The 23,917-nt window shown below is 32.0% G+C and overlaps 2 protein-coding genes across 4 annotated transcripts; both read left to right on the forward strand.

Moving 5' to 3' along the window:
* The first annotated feature begins 4 nt into the window (after positions 1 to 4).
* LOC130624355 (mediator of RNA polymerase II transcription subunit 15-like) lies at positions 5 to 18,798 on the forward strand. 3 transcript variants are annotated; one of them, XM_057439946.1, is made up of 16 exons: positions 5 to 217; positions 3,095 to 3,182; positions 3,747 to 3,798; positions 7,600 to 7,638; positions 11,870 to 12,243; positions 12,977 to 13,223; positions 13,596 to 13,780; positions 13,865 to 13,957; positions 14,039 to 14,105; positions 14,350 to 14,410; positions 15,318 to 15,372; positions 15,664 to 15,827; positions 16,687 to 16,874; positions 17,329 to 17,424; positions 18,285 to 18,382; positions 18,633 to 18,798. In XM_057439946.1, the coding sequence occupies exons 1-16, from the start codon at positions 162 to 164 to the stop codon at positions 18,663 to 18,665; spliced, it is 1,896 nt and encodes a 631-aa protein (XP_057295929.1). In that variant the 5' UTR covers positions 5 to 161; the 3' UTR covers positions 18,666 to 18,798. The 3 variants fall into 3 exon arrangements, with proteins under 3 accessions (XP_057295929.1, XP_057295930.1, XP_057295931.1); XM_057439947.1 differs by lacking the exon at positions 7,600 to 7,638; XM_057439948.1 differs by lacking the exons at positions 5 to 217; positions 3,095 to 3,182; positions 3,747 to 3,798; positions 7,600 to 7,638 and adding an exon at positions 10,451 to 10,762.
* A 150-nt stretch (positions 18,799 to 18,948) lies between these two features.
* Positions 18,949 to 21,811, forward strand: LOC130624358 (EEF1A lysine methyltransferase 4-like). Its single transcript, XM_057439950.1, has 2 exons — positions 18,949 to 19,664; positions 21,119 to 21,811. The coding sequence occupies exons 1-2, from the start codon at positions 19,395 to 19,397 to the stop codon at positions 21,596 to 21,598; spliced, it is 750 nt and encodes a 249-aa protein (XP_057295933.1). The 5' UTR covers positions 18,949 to 19,394; the 3' UTR covers positions 21,599 to 21,811.
* The last annotated feature ends 2,106 nt before the right edge of the window (positions 21,812 to 23,917 follow it).

The following is a 23,917-nucleotide window of genomic DNA, read 5'->3' on the forward strand; positions in this document are numbered from 1 at the left end:
CAATTGCTGGGAAATTTAAAATTTTTTGTAGACAGATAGCTTGCTAACAAAAAGGAAAGCAAATAGAAAAAATTACGACTGTCAATTTATTATAACAGAAACGCAATTATCTAGCTAAGCTAACAAAAAGGAGAAATTGCTGACCAGCGTTTATTCGCAAAATGGCGGTCAACGAATGGGCATCAAATAATTTGAGGCAAATGGTCATACAGCAAATGTAAGTAACCCTCAACCTTAAGTAAATTCAACCCAGCAAGAACATAAATGAGATTATTCTACACAACAAGTCCTTCTAATTTTTGCTCTCTCTATCTCTTAACATTATAAAAGTACTGTCTTTACAAAACACAAAACTGAACAAAAAGCCAAAATTACAGTTCTTGCCATAATTTCTGAAATTTTACTCAATTAATCCAAACTTTAACAAAAAATAAAATATATATTTCTTATACATGTGGATGAAAGCAGAATTGTCCAAAAGATCCAATGCACCAATGGCAGAAAAAAATAAGTGCTGTTGTGATGTTCTAGTTTTTCCAATGAATAAGTTGTTACCAGGGAACTAATTAACTATAATAAATTAGATAACCTGCAGCAGGCAAAAAATGTTTCAGCATTAATTTAGAGGGCATTTTGAACTGTCCAATGAGACAACCGCCCTTTAACGCCCTCTGATCGTCAAAACAGCTAAAAGATCATCCCCTGAACGACTCATTGATAAACCGCTTAACTTCTCATTCTTAATTCAAGTCATGTAAATTTTACTTTTTTTGTACAGCTTTGAACAACATCAAATTTTCTTGTGTTTTTATTCAAATTAAGTATTACATTTACATCTTAAATATTACATAAAATCTTGGACAAAGTTAAGTTTCTTCAGTGTCGGGTATATATAGTAGATGTATATTCGCATTGTTTATCGAATTAGTTACAGTTAATACCACTACTCCATTGTTTTTTAAACCAATCAGCTTGATTTCATGAGAATTTAAACCAATCAGGATGTTTTAAAATCATAACAAATATTTTAATGTACATGTGAGGTGAAGTAAACTTTATATGAAAACTAAAATCAATTTTAATAGAAAACTAAAATCCCTACAAACCTATGAAGCTAACAAAAACAAATAAGTTGCTTAACCCGTTCGGTAGACAGACAGACAGACAAACAGATATTTTATTTATCAAAGTTTGTACAATTAAAATTAAAATAAAAAATATATAAAGAAAGAGACACCCTTGGACAATTACAGTAAACGATATGAGACGCACAAAACAACGCACACATAATAGTGGGTCAAATGATAAGCAACAACATTAACAACAATATAGAAGATGTAAAAATAACTCAACGGAAATTTTAAGCTTGGACCCTATTTAAAATGTAAAAATTTTACAACTTTTTGCTAACGAAATGCAACAAATTTTGTGGACAGTACTTTAAAAATAAACGCTAGAAATTAGATAAACAAAAAATGTAGCAAAAGCTGAAATTACATATAGCGAAACTTCCCACAAAATAAACGGAATATTGCTCTTCACGATCTCATGTATATTGTCTCCCACTTCACTATTAGCTCTACCAACAGCTACCTAGAAGCAATTTGAAATATCCAACAACAAAATCTGATCCACGATGTAAAAATACGATATAAAAATATTGCAAAATAATGTTAACAAACGTGTACCAATCAAGTGTAAAAGTTTGCTACGACGATTAACAAGCTTCACTAAGATTACGCTCCTTTTTAGTTGAGGTAACAAAATTCTCTTTGTTTTTAAGTCTACGCGATTTTTACCTGCATGTTAGTCCTGGATTGTTCTGCCTTACAGTTTGCATATTACACCAGTTGCCTGCACCAGAGAGATTCTTGCCCTGCACGATGGGCAGCTTTCACCAGCAAAACTGATGTAAAAAGTGAAGCTGGCACCGACATGGATAATCAAATATTTTGCAGTACGAAAGAGCGGTGATTTGTATCTTTTGATAGAAACAAGATCATCGAACCTGGGGACAGAGAGTGGGGACTGCCAAAACCAGTTTTACAGGCAAAGGCGTGTGTATCATGCTTTGTTTAGACTTTGGGTGTAAAATTTTAAAAAAAACAGGCTCACTGAGATACACCATGACTTTTTGGAGATAAATTTTTACTAGTGTATATACACCACTACGCCATAGCTAAATCCGCGCCTGATGTCAAGGGACCTACCTAGACACCAATTCCATCCCATGATATAAGTGAATTGGCATGGAGATCATATTTTTATTCGAAATACATTTTCTGCTTGATACATTTGTAATGCAGTGCAATAATATTTATATAATGGTTTCAGGGGCAGTTCTACAGTTTTACAGTTCTTGTTTAAATGTAGTATGATGACCAATTTAGTGGCTGGATTATAACTAGTACTCCACATCAACAATGCTCAAAAGCGAATTGATACATAGCGAATTGATATTTATCAATCCCGCCACTTCAAAGAAATAAGCATAGATAGGGGACCCAGTTTGCATATAAACTCTTTACACAGTGACACATCCATTCTCATTTACACACAATCTAATGAGAGAGTTAAACTTGGTACCAAATAATGTTGTTGTACATAGTTCTTTGACTAATAATAAAGCAGCTAGATGTATAGAATAAGTAAAGTACAAAGCCCGAACCTTTGTCTCCCCGTGCATGGAGGAGATGTATGATTCAAAAACTTGTGTTATGTTTTGTTATATTTTATTAGGATTAGGAAAGATTTGGTCTTTGAACCTTTGACTTAGCAATTTGTTATTTGGTATTCTGCACAGTCAAACAGTCTCTTAGGAAAAAAAATGAAACAAATATATAATATTGAATTTTTTTCAGCTAATAATCGCAAGGAAAACATTATGTCAAGGGCATGCAATAACAGATTTTGAAATGGTCTCTTCAATGTTTAACAAATAATAGGAAAAAAATCAAAATATAAAGTTTCCTCTGAGTACTAAAACTTCCTCCCATATTTTTATATGTATATTTGATGTTTCACTTTTTACCTTTTTTATTACATCCTTTTATATTAAATTATCAAATCAATCTTTTGTTTTGTTTCTATATAGTGAAGAAACATACAGTAATTATGGAAACCCAACACGCAAAAGCAGTCAAGAAGTTGAAAAACATATATTGGCGAAGGCGCATTCAAGAGTAAGTATTTTATTTATGGATTTTTCGTATCGTTCTCTGACTTTTTCATTAATTCATAGACACTGTAACACGAACTCTCTTTCTCATTAAGCTTGTTGTTCCTTAAATTAAAAAGAGGTTTGCTGAAAATTTGAAATATTTTCAGGAAGATGCTTTTTCAATTTATAATTATCTTTTTTAAATTTTTTCATTTCACAAGTTCTATGTAGCTGTATTGGTTCAGAAGGGAGGGAGGGATATATTTTATATATATTTTATTGCTATTATATATTTTTACTGTTTGATTTTATTTTTTGATTCTTCTTTTTATAGCTTGTGGTTATTAGTCACATTTTTGTTATAAGTCAACCTGGAAAGGGTTGAGGTAAATATTAAGTAATTGGAAAGAATTTTAAAAAAGGATGAATCTGTCAGAAAGTAGCAGCATCAATTACTTCTGCAATTTCTCGTTTTAAGGGCTATATATGTGCATGCGGAAAACATTCTCTATTGAGAATGGACACACCAATGTGCCTTGATAAAGATTCTAAATGTAAACCTAAAAGTGTCTTATATTTTTTCTAGGATGACTATCTCCAGATGGTTGCCAGGCTAATATTGCATATCAAAGAAGTGCGTAAGTAATAAATATACATATTTAGGACAAATGATGATATTGGATTACTTGTAATAATCCTTCTAATCAGCACACTTCCCCTTTACTTGTCTCTCTAAATTACAACCCCTCCTAAATGAATAACATTATATGCCTTTCTCTTTTAAAGGCCTTCTTTCGATAACTGCTTTTATTTATATAAAAATGTCTTATACTTGTGTTAAATTAAGAAATTAGAGTATATAAATTAGAATTTCCGTAAATGAAAGTGACATTTTAAATGTATAAAATGTCTCCTCAGGCCTCCAAATGTTTTGTGATTTATTCAAAGTTTCCAAAGCTATTAAATACATGAAACAATAAGATGAGCTTGTGGAATGTATGCTTCAGTGGAAGTCGGGTATGTTGCTAACCAATGTGTTACTTGTGGCCTACACTCAACTATATACCTCCCTGCACTGCCCAGCCCTCAAAATTAGACAAAAAATATATCAGCATAAAATCACTGATTAAAGTGTTTTTTCTTCCATAGAAAAGCAGCGAAAATGTAATGGAGAGACGAGATAATTGTTTTTCTTAGGATAGTGTGTTGCCTCATAGGGAAGTGCATTAAGCATATAACCAAATCAACCAAATAGTTTCGGCTTCTACTGCATCATTAAAAAACACTTTGGAATCACTTGTGGGTAAATTAACTTATTGTTAAAGACGCTAAAATACATTTTTTACTTTCATGGAAAGTTTATTATTAGTTCAACGTAATATGAATTTATGTGGGTGTTTTTAATAAATTATTTTTTATTTATTTTATTTTATTATTTTTTTTATTTTTAATAACTTTTTCTCCAGGAAGAAAAGCAATACTGTCAGTGTAGCCAAAGGGTAAAAACGTTTATAACTTCATCCTAATATTATACATATTATACATTTGTAAGCTTGTATAGACCTTACCCGCAAAATTTGATTGCAAACTGAATTGCAGATCCAAGGTTATGGGGTTATCAGCAAAAAAGTTAAGAGGCCTTAACGTGTCATTTTGGCAAAAAAAAAAATTATGTTAATCAATTCACCTTTATAATATCTATTCTTTGATAAAGTTTAAATCCCTTACCATGTTTAAAATTACTTATGACAGAAAATGTCAAAATTTGCTATTACTTAAATATGACATCGTAATTTTGCAGCATAAATAAATCTGAAATTTTTATGTGAATATCTTGAGAATGAAAAAAGCTTTTTGAAAAAATTATAAAGACTGTTAACCTATTTTTTAAGCTCTATGATATGAGTCCAACATCATTTTATACTTTGAGTTTCCTTTAACCCCGTTCTTTGTATGTCCCAATACTTACCTATAAAGTTTGCCAAACTTCTTTCAAACTAAAATTGATAGCCTTACTGACTTTGCCTATGAACACCCTTCCTCATTGAGACTCAAAATGATGCTTTTTTTTTACATTATTGATTGACGAAAGGTGGAAGGCAAAAATCTTCTCACTGCTTTTTATGACCCGGTTTTTATTCCTAGTTAATTGTACACACTTCAATAATAGCAGTCTACCAGTGTAAATGTTTTAACTTGTATTTTTTATGTTTGTGTTTAATTTCTATTCCTCAGATGTTTTAAAGTAGCGAAATAATTTAGATAAATTACATTTTTTGGAAAAAAACAAAAAAAACAAGATGTGTTTTTTGGAATTTTAGTAAAATTACTTGTTGCTATTTTGCATGTACTTGGTTTTGCAGCGAAATTATTTGCCATGAAAAAAATGCTTTATGTATGAGAACGGAATAAAAACAATTTCAAGCTGACAATAATTAAAAAACCCTTAGGCTGAATACAAATTTCCTGTCTGGTTTAATATGTAATAGTGTAGTTTTTATAAACATGGTTAATTTAAGGGACATTGAATTTCAAGTTAGTAGAAACTAGGGCTGAAATTTGGTGGGGAGGAGAAGGAGAGTGAGTTATTCTAAGTTAGATAAAAATAAAAAAGTTTGGTTTAGTATTCCTAAAATAATATAATTCACTACTTTCGTTAACACACTTGAGGTAAATTCGGAACAGTCCTTTCTAAAAACAGAAACATTCTATGCAGAATTCGAAAGTCCCTGTACAATAAATTCTTGTTAGCAAAACATTACGAGTTCGGCTCTTACAGAAGAATTTGAAAAGTTAAATGTGCAACTAAAATTTAGTTAGAGCGAATATTGAAGTAAATTTTTCAACTAGGTAGCTAGCTAGCTTGCCAAGAATAACATGGTCTTTGGTAATTTAATATATTGACTGAGTAATTAAAAAGCAGAAGGAATGAGTTTGAAAATGGATATCAGATAGTTGTTTTTTATCAACAATGTAGCTGAGTTAACTGATGTTGAAGAAGCATCCAGACAATGTTGCTAACTCTGGTTATTTTAACAGTTAAACAATTTTGTTGTTTCTATCCTATGAAATTTTTTTTTTGATAAATGTATTGTAGGAGTTAGATGTATGATTATATATCTAACTCCTACAATACATTTATCGATAAAAAATTTTCATAAGATAGAAACAACAACATTGCTTTCCAATGCTTCTTAAAACTTTTTTTTTCTTGCTCGCGTTTTAAGCTACCATTTTTTTTTGACGGACGGCATTGCTGCTCCATATCCATATAACAAAATTTACGATAGGTTTTTAATATACGGGGAGGGTTGAGGGGTGTTAATAAATTTAATTTGGGTGATGAAATTTTCCGCAATTGGGTGTTGTCTTCCCACCTGCCCTACAATTAGGTTACCAAGAGTACAATTCATAATAGAAATCTCTTCACAAGTCAGTCGTATTTAATTTATCAGCGGGTAGTTGTACAATTTCTGTCAATTTCTTATTCTTTGCTGTTTTATGACTTCAATAATAAATCTTTAAAAGTAAATATGGTATTTCTTTTGCGAATTCTTGTTGCGAAAAATTATTGAATCATGAAGTAAGGCATCCTTTGTTTTTGTTTTTAAGAGTTTTTTAAATGGCACTACCTCTTAATATAATATTCTTGACATACTTTGTCATGCTGGAATTGTATTATGCTTTTTACAGTGACATGTTACCTCTATTATATATTTTTACCCCTCTAATGCAACATAAAGTGTTAATGCCCCTTATATGGTCTTTTTGAGTGATTTTGAATCGAAATTTGTGTCTAGAGTTCTTATTAGAAGATTTTGTGGCTATGAGTGTGTGGATTATAGATGATGTAGGTGCTTGGAACAGGATGTCTCAATGAGGCTTGGGCTTTACATAGTAGCTACTAAAACTTTTTTTTAATGATTCATGGAACCTCGATTTGAAAATGAATATAGATGTAGCCTACTTTTAAATTTGTGTGGAATGTGAAATTTACATATATAATTCAATTTTTTTAAATTAATGCTTAACTTAGAAGGTAAAGAAAGTGTTTCGTATACAACAGTTTCAAATACAACAATTCTTTAATTTTCTTTAATTTCACACACTAATTTTTTTGCTTACTTGCTTTGGATTAGAATAATTTGTCTGCTTCCTTACTTCAGATTTGAATAACTGTATGTATCTCACTTGTTATGCATAAATTTGTTCTTATATAAACAAAGGTTTTTTCTAATATTTCGTTTTCATCAAAAAAGTTTTTTTATTTTTACCATAAGTACTTACTATATCAAGCGCACAACCCTTTGTTCTTGCCACTGTTTCTTGCCAATGTTCGCTGAGAGTGTTATTTTTGTTGAACCAGTAATATTGTTGCTGAGGTGTCTCCTTTACCCCAATTTTGGGACTTTAGCATGTCATTTACACATTTTATTTAGGAGGGGCACATGTGGTACAACAAGATGGACAATATATAGGTAATTTTTGTGTGATTAAAAAGTTGGTTTAATGCTGGCAGAGAATATATTAGTATCCTATTACATTTTGCAGAAGGCTTTTATTTAAATGTGTGTAAGCACAATGTCAACTGAAAAACTAAATGATGATTCAATATCGAAAGAGTAGAAGTGCCAAAGCTTATCCACTTTAAGGTCAAGGAAACATTGTTTATCCACATGTATTAACTACAATTCTCAAATCTGCATTTGACTTATTTTTCCCCTTTTTAATTTTTATAAGAAATATCTTTATCATCAGATAGAGATTGTAAGTACTGTTAACTGCTCGCTAAATGTGGGATATTAAAGAAATTAAGAAGTGACTTTATAATTGAAATATATAATTATAAGTATAATATAAAGTATTATAAATATATAATTATAAGTATATTTGTGAGGACATACAAGGCGACAACTTCCCATACAACTATTGTATTATTTTTTTGTGTGTATAAATAAGGATGTAAAATGAGAAATCTTCCTTGGTTTCTGAGTATATCAGATAGATATATAAATTTGTGAATATGGGAAGATGTATCAGTGGTGTTAAGTTGATCTTCTCGGACATTACATACTTACTAGCCGAAATGGCCAGTAGAAAAATCTACTTAAGCGAAAGAACAAAAGGACTGCCTTTCAGGAGATGGTGTCAGACTCATTTCCAATTTTTTTGGCCTCCAACTTAAAAGTGCACTGCAATGGCTTCACTAATTTTAATAATATTATTGATGTCAATCATTGTAATTAAGTAATGTTTAAATAGCTGATAAACAAATTCTGATAAATCATTTCCTTTGGAAGGGACAGATTTTAGCCTAGTTCAGTATTTTCAGTCATAGACAAGCTTGAAAAGTGAGCAACACATCCATATGATCTGTGGACGTAGTGCTGCAATGAAGATTTTTTTTTACACAAAGAATACAATGTATTAACTACAATTAATTTAGGTAAAAATTTTTCTAAACTAAACTTTTTGTGCAACCAATTTTTACAAGATTGAACAAAAGTTCTGTTACAGTTAACCAATGATATTTTTGTTTTTGCTTTTGTATTTATTTTGCTGTCACACTTTTGAATAGTTAAAGTAATCTGAACAAAAATGTTTACTCCATTGTTATAATTTAACGATATAATACTGTTTCAGTGTTTGAAACACTGACTTCAAGACTGAATGATCTACAAAAGTAAAGGGAATTCCCCTTTGTTACAATATGAAACCAGGAGTCGTTGTTTTTGTATTGTATGTTCTGTGTGTACGTGAGAAGTGGGTTATAAATAATTGAAATACTTTCAGTTTTCATGCAGGCAGAATGTGCACTGAGGAGAAATTTTATGAGAAGCATTGTTATCCTTTGGAGTTAATGAAAACATAATGGTTATGAAAAGCTTTCACGAAAAACTACACTCAAAATGAGCACGCGATATTTACTTTTGTTGCAAAAAGTTAAACAAGATGTAAAAGGTCAAGTCATTTTGATAAGCTGATTGTAAACAAAGAAAAATTGGATGTATCTACTGTAATCCTCTCACCTCAAAGTATTTTAAAATCACTATCATCCTCCCTCATACTTTTTAATGACAGCTCATTAAATGCTTTTGTGTGTTAGAACTGGTTGCTATTTTAATAAAGCATTACCAATTATTTTAATGGTAAACTACCTTTTAATGTGAATGTAAAACACAAGTGCTAGTAAGAACCAGGCATCCACGTTCCCAGAATTTTTAATAATGGTATTTACCTGGTAGATGGTTTCGTACTTTTAAAACTTTAAATGAAAGAAGTAACGGAATATTGTTGTCACTAAATGTTAACCTGATAAAGTGTTGATTTTTTTATTACATCTTTTTTATATTTACAAATACACACTAATTTGTTGGAAGCTGCAACGGTTTAAGAAGTTGGGGTGTAGAAAGGATTTGTAGTTATGGAGGCTTTTTAAAACTTTTATTAAATAGCTATTTCAAATTGAATTCTACTGTTCAGATTTTAGATGTTGGCTTTCATGCTAAAAGATTATTTTAATGTTTGAAACCTGTCATTTTTAAGCATTATTAAAACTGGACATTATTTAATGTTTAAGATGACATGTTATCTTTCTCAAATGTTTTTTTGTTACCACAAATTTTCATGTTTTATTTTAAAGCAGGAAAGTGTATGGCTTACATTAACTTAAGGGCAGATGTTCAGAGTTGTTATATTTTTGTTTTGTTTTTAATAGGTTTTTATTTCACCTCAAAAACATTCAAAAATTAGCATTCTCTTTTTTTTTAAAAAAAACAGGAAAATATTTTAGGTTTTACTGTCTTAGTTTTTAAAAACAAAGACACAATGTGTGTGTATTTTTATCTTCATTGTTTTGAAAAGAGTAAAATTTTGATTGTAAGGTTGTTGATAAACCCTAAATGATCTCTTTAAGATTTTTCAATGAGTATTGAGAATGTTATTATGTCTTATTTGGCTAACAGAAGTTTGTTTTTTCACTGCATGGCTGCAGAAAAAAAGATGATAAAGTATTTGATCTTTTTATTCCGGATAGTTCGTGCAATATTTATTTGCATGAAAGAGCATGGATACATCCACGTTAATGAGTATCACAATTTAAATAATAACTTTCAGTGTGTACTCATGTTGCTGTTGGTGTTGCCATGGCGTTGTATGTAACTTTTAGATGAATGACGTTAATTTCATGACCCTTTAATCTGACATACATTCTAGAGTGATGATGTTATAACTATATGTTAGGAAAAAAGATTTTTTTGGAAATTTGGTTTTTAAGGAATTCTTTATAGATGATTGTTTTAAAATGAATATGTTATGTTTTGTAATTAATTCTGAGCACATGGTATAAATTATTTTATGTCCTTGTGTTGGACAGTAATAAATTCAGGATGGATTGCTCATACTATTTTTCTCTATCTAGCATATCATGACTGGAATTCTCATAGTCCCTGGTTTTTGTTGATTTTCTCTTTAAAATAGCTTTTCTAAAAAGCAAATATAATGTTTTATTGTATTTGTAAAGAGAAACTAGAAAGTATAATATAAGGATTGGAGAAATAGATATTCCTGGCAGATTCACGATGAGGATTAGAATTCCAAGAGGTGAAATTTTTTAATAATATTTCTGTCAATACTTATAACTTTTATCAGTTTGTTGTCTTGACCAGGGTGGTCACATCCTCTAATAACCTAAAATTTTGTACTCAAAATAATGATTCTTTCTAAAATCTCATGAAATTGTTTACGGTGACGTCCATTTTTTTAAATAGTTATTACCTTTAATGTGACAAAAAGTTACAATATTCAGTAGGGCTTATGATGAAGTGCTTTTTCAGCGTTTTGCATAAAAGCAAAATGTTTCTTTTATGTTCCGCAAAATTTAAAAATCGGCCTAAAGAACCAAATATGGAATAGTTTTTATACATTTTTTAGTGTTTTCTCCTAAAATTTTAACCCTCCTAAAATATCTTAAAGTTATAAAGTATTCGATCTTTGGCCACCACGGTTCAACACATCCGTATGTCAGTGAAATAGAGTAGGTTTTAATTTATGCGCATAAAACTATTAACTATATTAACACAATTATTACTCCTTTTTTGTTTTTTTGCAAGTTTTTGCTTAAAACATACACTTCCCTAGGACAGACGACCATCAGTGTAAGCTTTTGAGAGGGGAAAGTAGTAGTGATGTTACATGGTTTGTGACATGCTCATAACAATTGTCAACTGTTAAAATGACTTGACTGATACAAATTTGACTTGTTTTCAAAGTTCCTTCATGTCTAGTGTACAGGCTCAGGAGTTAAATAGTTAGAAAACTTCCCTTGCCTTTTTTCGAATTTGTTCTTGCACCATAGTTTTGTTGATTGTGGGTTTGTTATGTTGCAAAGTAAATGTGTTTTTTGTAATAATCAACTAATATATTGGACTCTTGGTGCTAAATAGCTAACTCCTACAATATTGAGAAAAGTTGAAGAACAGGGTTCTTAAGGGTATCAAAAGGGTCCTGCTATAAAAATTTTCAAAAATATCTGTTAAAGTTAAGAAACACCAAGGTTAAACTGAAAAAGTATGCATTCTGTTTGTCAGTGGTTTCAAGTTTAGTATACTAGTGCGTAGCTTCGTAAATATCAAATAAACTGATTTTAGCATTCACTTCCCTTAAATTTGCTTGATTTTAATTTTCACCCTTTGTTTATTTTCTTGACAGGTTCTATGGTTAATCCAGGTGGCACTGGTGCCAATCCACCTTCAATTCAACAATCAGCAATGAACACCTCCACACCACAACAACAAACAATGAAAGCTTTACAAAACAGTCTGGTTCAACAACTTAACCAGAAAGCACAAAAAAACGCACAAAATATAGCGCAGTCAACGAGTCAACCAATGCAAGTGACTATGCAAGGAAGTCAAATTATTAACCGTGGACAAAATATGATGACGCAACAACAACCGCAGCAAGCACCACAGCCTACTATGCAAAAACAACATATACAAGCCAATCAACCATTCTCGATTGGTAACCCACTACAACAAGGTTTAGCTGGTGTGAACATGATGGTCAATGTGACATCAGCAATGGTAAGACTGTTAAAACTGAAATGTTGAGAATACAACTTATAGATAATAATTTTTGTGACACAACTCTTTCCGTGAAACTCTTGTGGCTTTTGTCGTTGCTTAGTAGGAATGAAAAATGATTAAATTTTTTTGTGCATGACATCAAAATTACTACGTTAAATTGTTAAGGTAATAGAGTATATACTTTCGATATGTATTATTTTGATATTGTTGTAATGTGTAAAAATTTAATAGATTTTCAACTTACATCAATACTAAACATTTTAAGCTTTTTGACTTCTCACTAATGTTTCACCCACGCTTTATATTTTTAAAACACCTCCATAAGATTGCACTTTCAGTGTTGTTTAATGTGCATCGTTTTATTCGTTAATACTTTGGCATTGAACTAATCACAGTATGTGCTACATTTCGCTTTAGAAGATCGATAAAACAATATCATTTCAGCTTAAAAAAATCACCTGTTTTGCTATTAACTTTCAAAAGGTTGTGTTATGAATCTAAAAGCTTAAATGACATGTTTTGTAATAAAAAGCAGAGTACGATGCAAATAGGCATCCCAATGTTTGAACTGCATTGATACACAACTGCACCAAAAACTGCAATACTGATTTTTTGCAAAGAAATAGATCCTTTCTTCTTTTAACAAAATTACCCGCTGTTTAGCTTTTGTTGCATTGCAACAAGATTACAGAAGCAAAAATTACTTCTTTTGTAACCTATTTTCTTCAAGTCAACGCAACCAATGCAGCTGCAACAACAGAAAATGCAACAAGTACAGCATCTTTCTCAGCAACAACAAATGCAGTTACAACAACAACAGCAACAGCAACAACAGAATCAACAACAAAAAAATCAGCAACAACAACAGCAACAGTTGCAACAACAACAACAACAACAACAAAATACATTAATGCAACAGAAAGAACGTTTGATCATGAAGAAGGTTCAGCAATTTAAAATTCAAAACCAAATGCCAGGTGCACCGTTTTCTCCTTTTCTTTACTATGTACTGAATGGTGTATGATTCTTAAAGTTGATAATTTATGAAACAAATAATTCAGATCTGCGTAAAAAGAATTTTCTCAAACAATCGAAATGCATGTATAATTTATTCAAATCTTGATAAAACCCTATATAAATCCTTTTAAATCTGTACTTTGTGCTGAAGTGTGTGTAGTGATACTTAAGTATATACGATGAAAGCTAAGGACTCATTTTAATACCAATATTCTGTTCAAAATGGGGTAATTTTTGTGCTTTTCACTGGCTAACGACTCACGGTTAATGCTTTGCGCTACAGGCTAGTAGTTTTTTGTAATATTTGTTTAAACATTCACTTATTTTAACAGGTGTAAGCCAGGGTAATGTTATGTCTTCGAATCAGCTACTAGCATCACAGGGATTTACGGTACCTTCCATAAAGACTTCAGCTCCCACCCAACAGCCCAAAGCGCAACCGCAAGCTCCACTTTCCAAACACATGTCCGCACCATCCCCACAAACGAGTATACAACCTGCACCATCTCCACAGCAGGTTTGTTCCATTTCATAGTATTGGAAGGTTCATTCAATGTCCAAAAATATAGTGCTTTCTTAATAAATGCTTTGTTTCTATTAGCCCACTCCATCACCTGGCAGTTACAACCCTCCATCTGTTGGTCCTTCTCCTAGTCCACTGACACCTGCAGAGGAACAACAATACTATGAAAAGGTAACTTCTTGCTTGTAACCTGAAAAATTACTGAAGAGTGAACTCGTTGTCAGAAATGCAATTCTTTATTGTTTTTTTTAGTTAAGAGAGATGAGCAAGTACATAGATCCCTTGACAAAATTGATCAACCAAATGCCTACTGGCGATGGTTCGTTGCTTTTGTTGTTATTGTTGTTATTATTGTTGTTGTTAGTGTTTTTGTGTGTATTATTGTTGGTATTGCTGTTGTTGTTGCTGTTTTTGGTATTATTGTTTTTATTATTGTTGTTCTATGCCTGCTTTTTTGCCAGACAAAACTACCAATTTTATAATTAGCTGGTTATTAAACGTTGCGTGGGAGGTGATTAAATAGTTTTTCAAAATAAATGAACGTTACCTAATATTTCTCCTAGACCACAAAAGAGATCGTGATAAAATGAATGGTTTACTGGATATGTTGAAAAATAACAAAAGGTATAATAAAATTCTTGGCTGACAGACTACCTGTAACATGTCCGGTCAACAATCCTAGCATTTATGGAACCTCCCGGGGCTAGTTGTCTTCACAATACTTTTTTTCTCCTGCTCCTCTTACAATGATACTTTTTAAATTTGCTTCATCTGTGGTATGTTTGTTCTGCTAACAAAATAAATACCATAAGTAATGGTATATATTATATAATGAAGTTAAAATAAGTGAAACGTTATCTTCAAATACACTCCCTTTTTATGACAAAAAAGAATAATTTTGCTAAAAAACGCAGTAAAGGGTTTGAAACAAAATTTGTAAGAGATAAAAACTGTTGGTACCAGGCTCCCTTTGCTATTTTTCTTAGATGCATTTGTTCTACAAGACTTTTAACTTTAATGCAATGATGCTTTGAATGTACACTGAAAGAGTTTATTGAATTTTTCAATTTTAAGAGGATGGATCTATATGAGAAGAGGAGTTTAATAAACATTTCTATTTGTTTTCACTTTTCGCATAATGTCCAAATTTCAACATTGGCATCGTTGACCACATCTTACAGTATTTGGAATCGTTTTTCATGAAAATCATCAATTGGGAAATTCAACATTTGTAAATGTTTCAAATAAGCGCCCCTTGAAATGAGGGCGTTTTATTAAGGGGGCGCCTAATAGAAAGGTGTTTATTCAAAGCATTACGGTGATTGATCCTGTTACTGTTACAATAACGTTCTTTTCAGATAATACTGCGTGTTTTCTTGTTTTTTTTTTGAATTTCAATAAAGAAGTCTTTAGAATCCATTCGAACTCTGTGCATTTAACACTATTTGGATGTTCTCCTTTTATTTGAGTTAATCTATTGAGGTAAAATTTTATGACATCACGTGCATTTTCATATTCGTTGTTTTTTTAGAACGCGACTAACCGTGCTGGCAAGATGTGAACCTGTTCTTGTCCGACTGTTCCCTGTGAGTCAACATGTAGCTACAGTCAATTATTTTTGAAATTTTTACCGCAGAGTTCTCTGTTTTCAAATTTTTTTCTCTTATGGATACTGAAAACCTTTTAACTTTCAAAATATTTCATTTTCATTATTTTGGGACTAAAAAAGTTGCTCAAAGGTTTTCTTTTTTCCAACATCACGTTCTCATTCGAGCCTAACTTTTCAAAAGTTTTCGTTGTATTTTTTTTTATGATCACCGTGAGCTTTTTAGCCTTGATTTATCATTTTCTGAATGTTTTTTTCTTTTTATTTATAGGATGTGAGTTCAAATACGTCAAGCATGCAATCAACACCTCCAAAAATACCAATGCCACAGACGGGAGAGGTGGTGAAAAATGTCATGTCCTCATCACAACTTATGACTGAGACAAGACAAAATATTCTACCTGGTATGCTAGCGCTGAATGCACCCATGATCAGGTACATAAAATCACTTTCAACCAATCAAATACAAGTTATGCTAATTAATAATTCCACTAAATGACCCATGATCAGGTACATAAAATCACTTTCTTTCAACCAATCAAATACAAGTTATGCTAATTAATAATTCCACTAAATGCACCCATGATCAGGTACATAAAATCACTTTCAACCAATCAAATACAAGTTATGCTGTGTAACAGTTCCACTAAATGCACCCTTAATGGGCTTTTCCCCAGCATTAAGAAGATACATGTCTGAAATTGTCTTTCAACGCGTACACAACACGAGAAACATAGTAGTGGTATTTTTTCTTTCTTTTTTTGGCCTGAGATGTACTCTTTATGTGATGAAACAAGCAGGGAGGGGTGGGGCGGGGTTTAAGGGGTGTTTATTAAATTTTTAAATTAAAGAGACATTTTACTTTCTTTTATTCAATATATTTGTTTTTTATATACTCCACTACAACATGAAAAACCACAGAATTTCTTCGATCGTCACCTTTTTAGCATGACAAAATAAGACACCAATATGACGTCATCTTTCTAATCTTAGTGTCCCTCATTATGAAGTGTTTTTAATACGCTGTTATAATTGCTATGTTATATTTTTGAAAAGCTATTTGTTTGGTTGATAATGCTTGGTGACGTCATCTTTTTTTCTAAATCGTACAATTAAGATTTAACACGAAAACGAAGCTGTTGTTGTTTTGTTGAATTTGATTGTAGATCGATTGTGTGCATTTCGTGGGAGAACTTTTTATTTATTTATCTCTTTTGTTGATGATTACTGCAAATACATTTAATTTCCAAGTAATTATATATTTTGAAAACATTATCCCCGCTTTTATTTTCAGTCCGCCTCCACCACCACCTAAATCTCGCAAAAGACAATCCTCGTCACCAGACTCCCCTCCAGCCAAGAAGTCTCCTCTCCCGCGAGCTCTACAAATGGAGATTGTTCACTTGTTTGAGAAATTCAAGATTAGTTTGGACCAATCACAGGCTGTCGACAGGACAGGCGTCACCGTTCTGTGTCGATGCAGTAAGTTCTAAATACTTTTTTATGGCACAGAATGTTGGGGCGTGGCATTTTTCGAATCTAATAAATTTAAAGTCATAATAAATATTCAGATGCGTGAGAAGTGTGTTGCGTTTAAAATGTAAGATTCAGATTAAACGCTCACCCGTGGTTTATTTATTCTTATCGTCCTGAAAGTGTTTATTTTTAAATGGAACGAACTGTTGATGTGGGACCTACTATATCAGTCGAAGTTAGCAGGGACAAAATGTGTTTGTTGCCACATGTACCCACTGTGCTAGAATTTTACAGTATAGATGAAAAGAATAATTTAGGCGTACTGTCAATTTGTTTTATAGTCTTGAAATTTTTACTCTTAAAATAATTTACTCTTTGCTCACATTGTATTTTTTTTAATATACGGTCATTGATACATAAAAATTATTGGAAAACATAACTGTACGTTACTATGTTTTAGGAGAAGAAAATATGTCTCAGAAATCTGGTACCTTATCAGTACGCATTCCTGGAAATTACCCCAAGAGTGAACCCAACTATACGCTGAACACTTTCAGTAAGTAATTTGTCATTTGGTTTTTTTTTTACTGGCACAGTGTTTTGGTCTCAGTTTAAATGAGTACTAAATTGCAGAGCGGCTTCTGGACACTGGAAATATAAACACATTAGGCCTAGATAAATTTTAAAACCTTGGATATCTAACATTCTCTAGAGAAGCCTTGAAAATTTTGAAATATTATTCCACAAACATTTTTGTTAAAAACGATAGTGCTATTTTTTTTCGCATCTACTGGAGATGTACATAGATTTTTTCATACCGTAAATTTGCTAATAAACGCCCTTCTTCTTTTTGACGCCCCCACCCCCACCCCCCTTGAAAGCAAAATATTAAATAGACGCCCCTCTCTAATTAACGTCCCCTCTTTTTTATCGCCTCCCTCCTTAGGAGGGGCGTTTATTAGAAATATATTTTCAGCAGAATTTTCTCATATATGTTGTCATACAAAGTATGACATTTTTCGATAATAAAAAGGCTATTATACCATAAATTAATTTTTAAATGAACGCCCTCCTTTTATCAACGCCTCCATAAATAAACGCCCCGGGCGTTTATTAGAGGATTTACGGTATTTGAATGATTTTAGGAAGTTTACAGCGTTGGTTTTACATACATGTCTCTGTATGAGAAGCTGAGTATCTAGGCTACAATAACTTAAGTTGTGAGGTGAATTGCAACTTAAAAGAAAGCTTTCTTGGTCTTTTTGATCAGGACAGCCAAAAAAATGAAGTAATTTCGAGGTTATGGAAGTGTGAGGGAAACGTGAAATATTTTTTGCTGTTTTAAACTAAACAAGCTGGCTATTATGTAGTTAGATTCGAAACTTTCGCAGGTTTGTAAACGTTCTCTTCTTTTAGACCAATCCGATCAAGTATCCGATATTGAAAATCGGATGACAAAGAAACTGATGAGATTGCATCACTCCGTCACATTTTCGTCCATTCTGACGGCTTGGGTAAGTGACCATGTTAATGCTCGTAAATATTTTACAACGTGGAAATTTATAAAAGCTAAAAGTGTCTTTTCGATTTAAAGAAAGAAATAATAATCACGAAAAAAAAAATATTATTGTTTTGAATAAACAATAAAAAACGTTCGTGTAAATATTTCCGTGAATTTTGTGTCAACCAATTTTACAAAAATTTACTTCGAAATGTATTTATTTATTTATTTTTTGTTCGATAATTTTTGTGTTTGTTTTCTAGGAACAAAGCATTCGTGAAACACTCGTTACGTAGAAAATGAAAGATGACAGAAAAACACAATATACTGCTCATTTTTTTGGATTGTAAATAGTGAAAATATTTTGATGTTATATTTATATGCTCTTTGGAATTTATAAGAAAATAGTAGAAATCTTTAGTAGAAAAAGTAGAAGTATGTTTCTTTGCGAAAAGTTTTTTTGATGGCCTTACAGTGACTTCCGAACTCTACACAATTTGAACAAATAACAAAGTCAGTCATTCGCTCTTTTTTTGATTAAAATAGCCATAAGTTAAAGGTAGGCGAGGCAATAATTGTATTTGTTCAGGCGTTATAAGGATTATAAATTAAGTCTCTTTTTAATTTATGTAGAGTTTTATTTTAAGTTGTACATATGCATCTTTCGATATTTATTTTTCAAAGCGTTTTTCTATGCATATGGCGGACGAAAATTCGCAATGAATGTCTTGTCAAAGGTTCGTACGAAAATAGAAATAAATTTCGTCGATGTATTTTCTTCTAATTTAAATTTTCGTACTTTTGAAGTGCGATTTAGGATTATTTCATTTTGTAAAATGTCTTCTGAAAAAAAAAAGTAAAATAAATATTGATGTACAAATTATAAATTCCAATGTTTTATTTTTGAAAAAAAAGTTAAGTCAACCCTGGGTATAAGAATGGATATAATGAGTACAATTTAATCTTTCTTGTAAATATACATTTTTATCTCTTCTTTGCCTTGTTTGCCTAGATTTAGATTTATTATGTCTCTACCAATATCAAATAAACGTTACAAAGACACAGAGTACTGGGACGAGCGATACACGACAGAAGATGAATACGAGTGGTTGAAAAGCTATTCTTCCTTCCGCCATCTTGTTTGTAAACACGTGACTCAAGAAGACAATATTTTGATGGTTGGGTGCGGAAACAGCACACTGGGAGTGGATATGTATAAAGATGGATATAAAAATATTATCAACACTGATATTTCAACCGTTTGCATCGAGAACCAAATCAAAAAATACCACAAGGTAAGACTACTTTTGTACTTATTTTTTGTTATTTCACGATTTTAACACCTTTCAACACATTTCCATACATATAGCATATGTAAACATACCGTAATGCTTCGAATAAACGCCCGGGGCGTTTGACATTTTTTGGGGGCGTCTATTCGAGGGGGCGTTTAAAAGAGGGAGGCGTTTATTAAATTTTTTACATTTCGTCTATTTTGCAGTTTTTAAGTATACCTATAATATATATCTTCACAACAGAAAATATAAGACATGTTTTAGCCAATGAACCTCAAAAGCGAAAAACTAAATTTCCAACCTTAAATCTAGGATTTTGGAAAAAAGTAAGTAAGTTTACTTTTTCTGTCGCCTCGAAAAAACGCCCCTTATGATGGAGGGGCGTCTATTAGAGGGGGCGTTTAAAAGAAGGGGAGTGTTTATTCAAAGCATTACGGTAGTATATATGCATATGTGTATTTATGTAGTATCCGCATGTTTCAGCATCCGTATCATTCGCAAGTTTTTTATATAGTATGTAGGTATATGATGTATATATGTAGTATCTGATGCATTTGTTGATATGTTTCTACATGTCTTCTTAACAGGTCATGTATGCATATGTTCTTATAGGTGATGTATGTGTACATATAGTGCTTGGGATATAGTAGTATAAGTGCCTATATTGGTTTGGGTATATGCTATATGCTCTATGCATACCTATATACATATGGTACTGTATGTATAGTATGCTCTTATATATAGTATCTTAATATATACTGCATGTATATGTTTGTACATATAGCACTGTATACATAGTATGTCCATGTGTCTATATAGTATCTTGGTATATGACACACGCGTATGTTTATTTGTATCTGTATATTATGATACGGACTGCCTGTTTTTCCTCAGTGTCAGCCTGACGTGTCCCTCACGTCTGATTCTTCTTGTTCTTTATGTTTTTACTAATCACTTAGAACTTCATTGACTGTCTATGTTTAAAGTGAGCGTAGGGCGTGATCACGCCCTAAGCGAGACTGTACTTGATTTAAACGCCTCAAATAATATGAAAGAAAACTTTTTTTTGTTTAATCTCCGCTCAGAAATAAATTTGATAATAAGAGAGTTCAGAGTTAGTCGACGAAATTGTTAGTGATGTTTTTTTCAACAATATTTGGCTCCGGCTTAGACTTCACGTAGATGAATAACAAATTGTATTTCACAAATTGATACGTGTTAGGCCACTTTTAATAAAGTGGCCTAAAATAATAAAGGCTTAATTTGCGTCCCTATGATTTCTTTTTTATATCTCGCGAAAAAGTTATCAAGTTTGTTTTATTTATTTTTGAACCTACCTTGTACAGGTGAGGTCCTATAAAATGACCTGTGTCCTTTCGTTACCAGCTTTTCATTGAATTATGGATTATAATTTTTTCACTTTCACTGGATTCTGTTGTTTTCTTTCTTTCTAGAACTTTCCAGAATTAAAATGGTTGGTAGCCGACATGACCAATATGACGTGCTTTAAAGACGACACGTTCGACGTCGTTATCGAGAAAGCGACTATAGACGCGTTGCTAGTAGCAGAAAAATCGCGCTGGACAGTATCTGATGAAACGGACGTGTTAATTCGTGACACTTTACACGAAATCAGTCGTGTTTTGAAGGTCGGGGGACGTTTCATTTCGATCACATTTGATCAGCCTCACTTTCGAATTCCGTTGCTAGCAAAATCAGCGTTTAATTGGAGTGTGAATTTTGAAACATTTCGCGAAGAAGAATCGTTCCATTTTTACTTTTTTTACATGATAAAAGGTGCACCATTAAACGAAGATTTCATCAAAAGAAATACGATTCAGGATAACGTTCAAACTATAGTTTTCTCCCATGACGACGTCGAAAGTAGCGACAATGACGAAGACACTTTCTTCACAAAGTTTAACGTCGAATAGAAATTGTCCATTTTACCGACGAAATGTCGACGTAAAGTTATCCGACTAAAACATGGAAGCAACAGCGCCGACTTGTTGAATCTTAATTTAAGCTTCAGCTTTCACATGTTAGATTCTGCGCATTGCGCAAAAGGCGCATGCGCAAAAAGTAATACCAACAGAGATGAAAAGAAATTGTATTTATTTTTATTTTAGATATTTTTATAATTTTAACATGTAGTGCTTTGAAACACTCCACAATGGCGTTAATCCTACACAAGCAATTTTTAATATATAATTCCATATTCATAAACAGTGTTTTTCTGCACATGACATGGTAAATGTTGTCATCAAAATTCCGTCCGTCATACATATCCTGTTCATGTTGTCTTCAAAATTCCGTCCGTCATACATATCCTGTTCATTAGATTTTCGTCTATCGTACATATTCAGTGCATTAGATTTCCGTCCGTTGTACATATCCTGTTCATTAGATTTTCGTCCGTCGTACATATCCCGTGCATTAGATTTCCGTCCGTTGTACATATTCTGTTCATGAAAATTCCGTCCGTTGTACATATTCCGTTCATTAGATTTTCGTCCGTCATACATATTCCGTTCATTGGATTTTCGTCTGTCGTACATATTCTGTTCATTAGATTTTCGTCCTTCTCACATATTCCGTTCATTAGATTTTCGTCCGTCATACATATTCCGTTCATTGGATTTTCGTCTGTCGTACATATTCTGTTCATTAGATTTTCGTCCTTCTCACATATTCCGTTCATTAGATTTTCGTCTGTCGTACATATTCCGTTCATTAGATTTTCGTCCGTTGTACATATTTCGTTCATTACATTCTCGTCAGTCGTGCATATTCTGTTAATTACATTTTCGTCCATCGCACGTATCCCCGTCATTTGATTTTCTCCGTTGTGTAAAATGCGGAATAAAAAAATTGCGAATACGACATTTTTATTGAAATGGCGGAAAGAAAGATGGAAAATGAATATGCTTAATAAGATGTTCTTTTGCTGATATACTTTTTCTGAAATGAGTTTTCAGCTTTATAAGTTAAAAAAACGGAAAATAAAAGATGGCGAGTTTCGTCCTTGTTTAAAAAAGCTTTTCTTCCCTTAAAGTGGGTTTCTTAAATTTTTCTTCAAGTAAGAAAAACGTTTGCGGCAACCCGTATACGTCTGTCACGCAAAATGGTACCGCGAGTAGCGAGACGCACGCAATTCGGTACAAAAAGGACGGGCGAACCCATGGATTTTTTCACGAGCCACCGACTAGTTATGCTTATATTCTTTTGTCCTTTTTTATGATTTACAAAAATGGTACAATTTTTCCTCGTCACTTAAAGGGAACAAATTTTGGCGGGAAAAGATTTTGATTTGAAATTTTATCTCTTTGCAACGACATTTGTAATTTACAATAGTAACCATGAATTTTGATACAGAAAGTTACTTGTTATAGCATGCTGGTTAAAATCCTTAGCGAAGAAAAAATCCGAAAGTCCAAAAATCCCAATTTTTTTTCTCATACAAAATTTCACTTCCTTATTCTTGACAAGACGATGAAGAGACGAGGTAGGAAAGGTTTCCCTATAGTTGTTTTTTTTGCAACAAAATCCAGACCAGAAATGTTTTTTTTGATTCAGCTATTGCCATCCAGGTTCAGCATATTTTTATCCAGGCTTAGAGTTTATAAATTCAGGTTCGTTAGTATACATTTCTTATTCATCAAGTACCGAGTTCATTTTCGCCATGGATTTTTATATTTTGGTTCAGCAGACACTCAAGGTTAAGCTTTTTCTAATATTTATTATACTTTTGAATATAGTAATTTTGCTTAATATCTTATATGCTAACCCTTTCAAGCCGCTTGATTTTAAAGTGTAATTATTCATATATTTTTAGAAAAATCTTTTAAAATACAAATTTGTGGTTTTTGGTCCGCAATTTCCACAATTCACAAAAGTAAATTTTATTAGAAGTGAAATTATTTCTAATATTAGCTATGACACGAGTTAGTCACGCTTCAGAAAAACTATAAAAAAAACAAACTAAGAACATAGTGCAATAAATTATAAATAAGATAGAAAAAAACACATGCAAAAACACGACGTGGAAATAATGATAAATATTTAAAATGTCAAGAATAATATAAAAGAAAAAATGACTAAAGAAAGGATGTAGAAGGCATGCTATACTTTTATTAAGATCTTTTGTAGGTGCTCGCCATAAAAATAAAGTTTTGTCTTTAAAAGTGGATTTATTGCACCGAAGACGAAGAAGCAAATTAATTAATAAAGAAATGAGTCATTATTTTTCAGTT

The sequence above is a fragment of the Hydractinia symbiolongicarpus genome, chromosome 13, assembly GCF_029227915.1.
Source record: "Hydractinia symbiolongicarpus strain clone_291-10 chromosome 13, HSymV2.1, whole genome shotgun sequence".
In the NCBI taxonomy this organism is placed as follows: domain Eukaryota; kingdom Metazoa; phylum Cnidaria; class Hydrozoa; order Anthoathecata; family Hydractiniidae; genus Hydractinia; species Hydractinia symbiolongicarpus.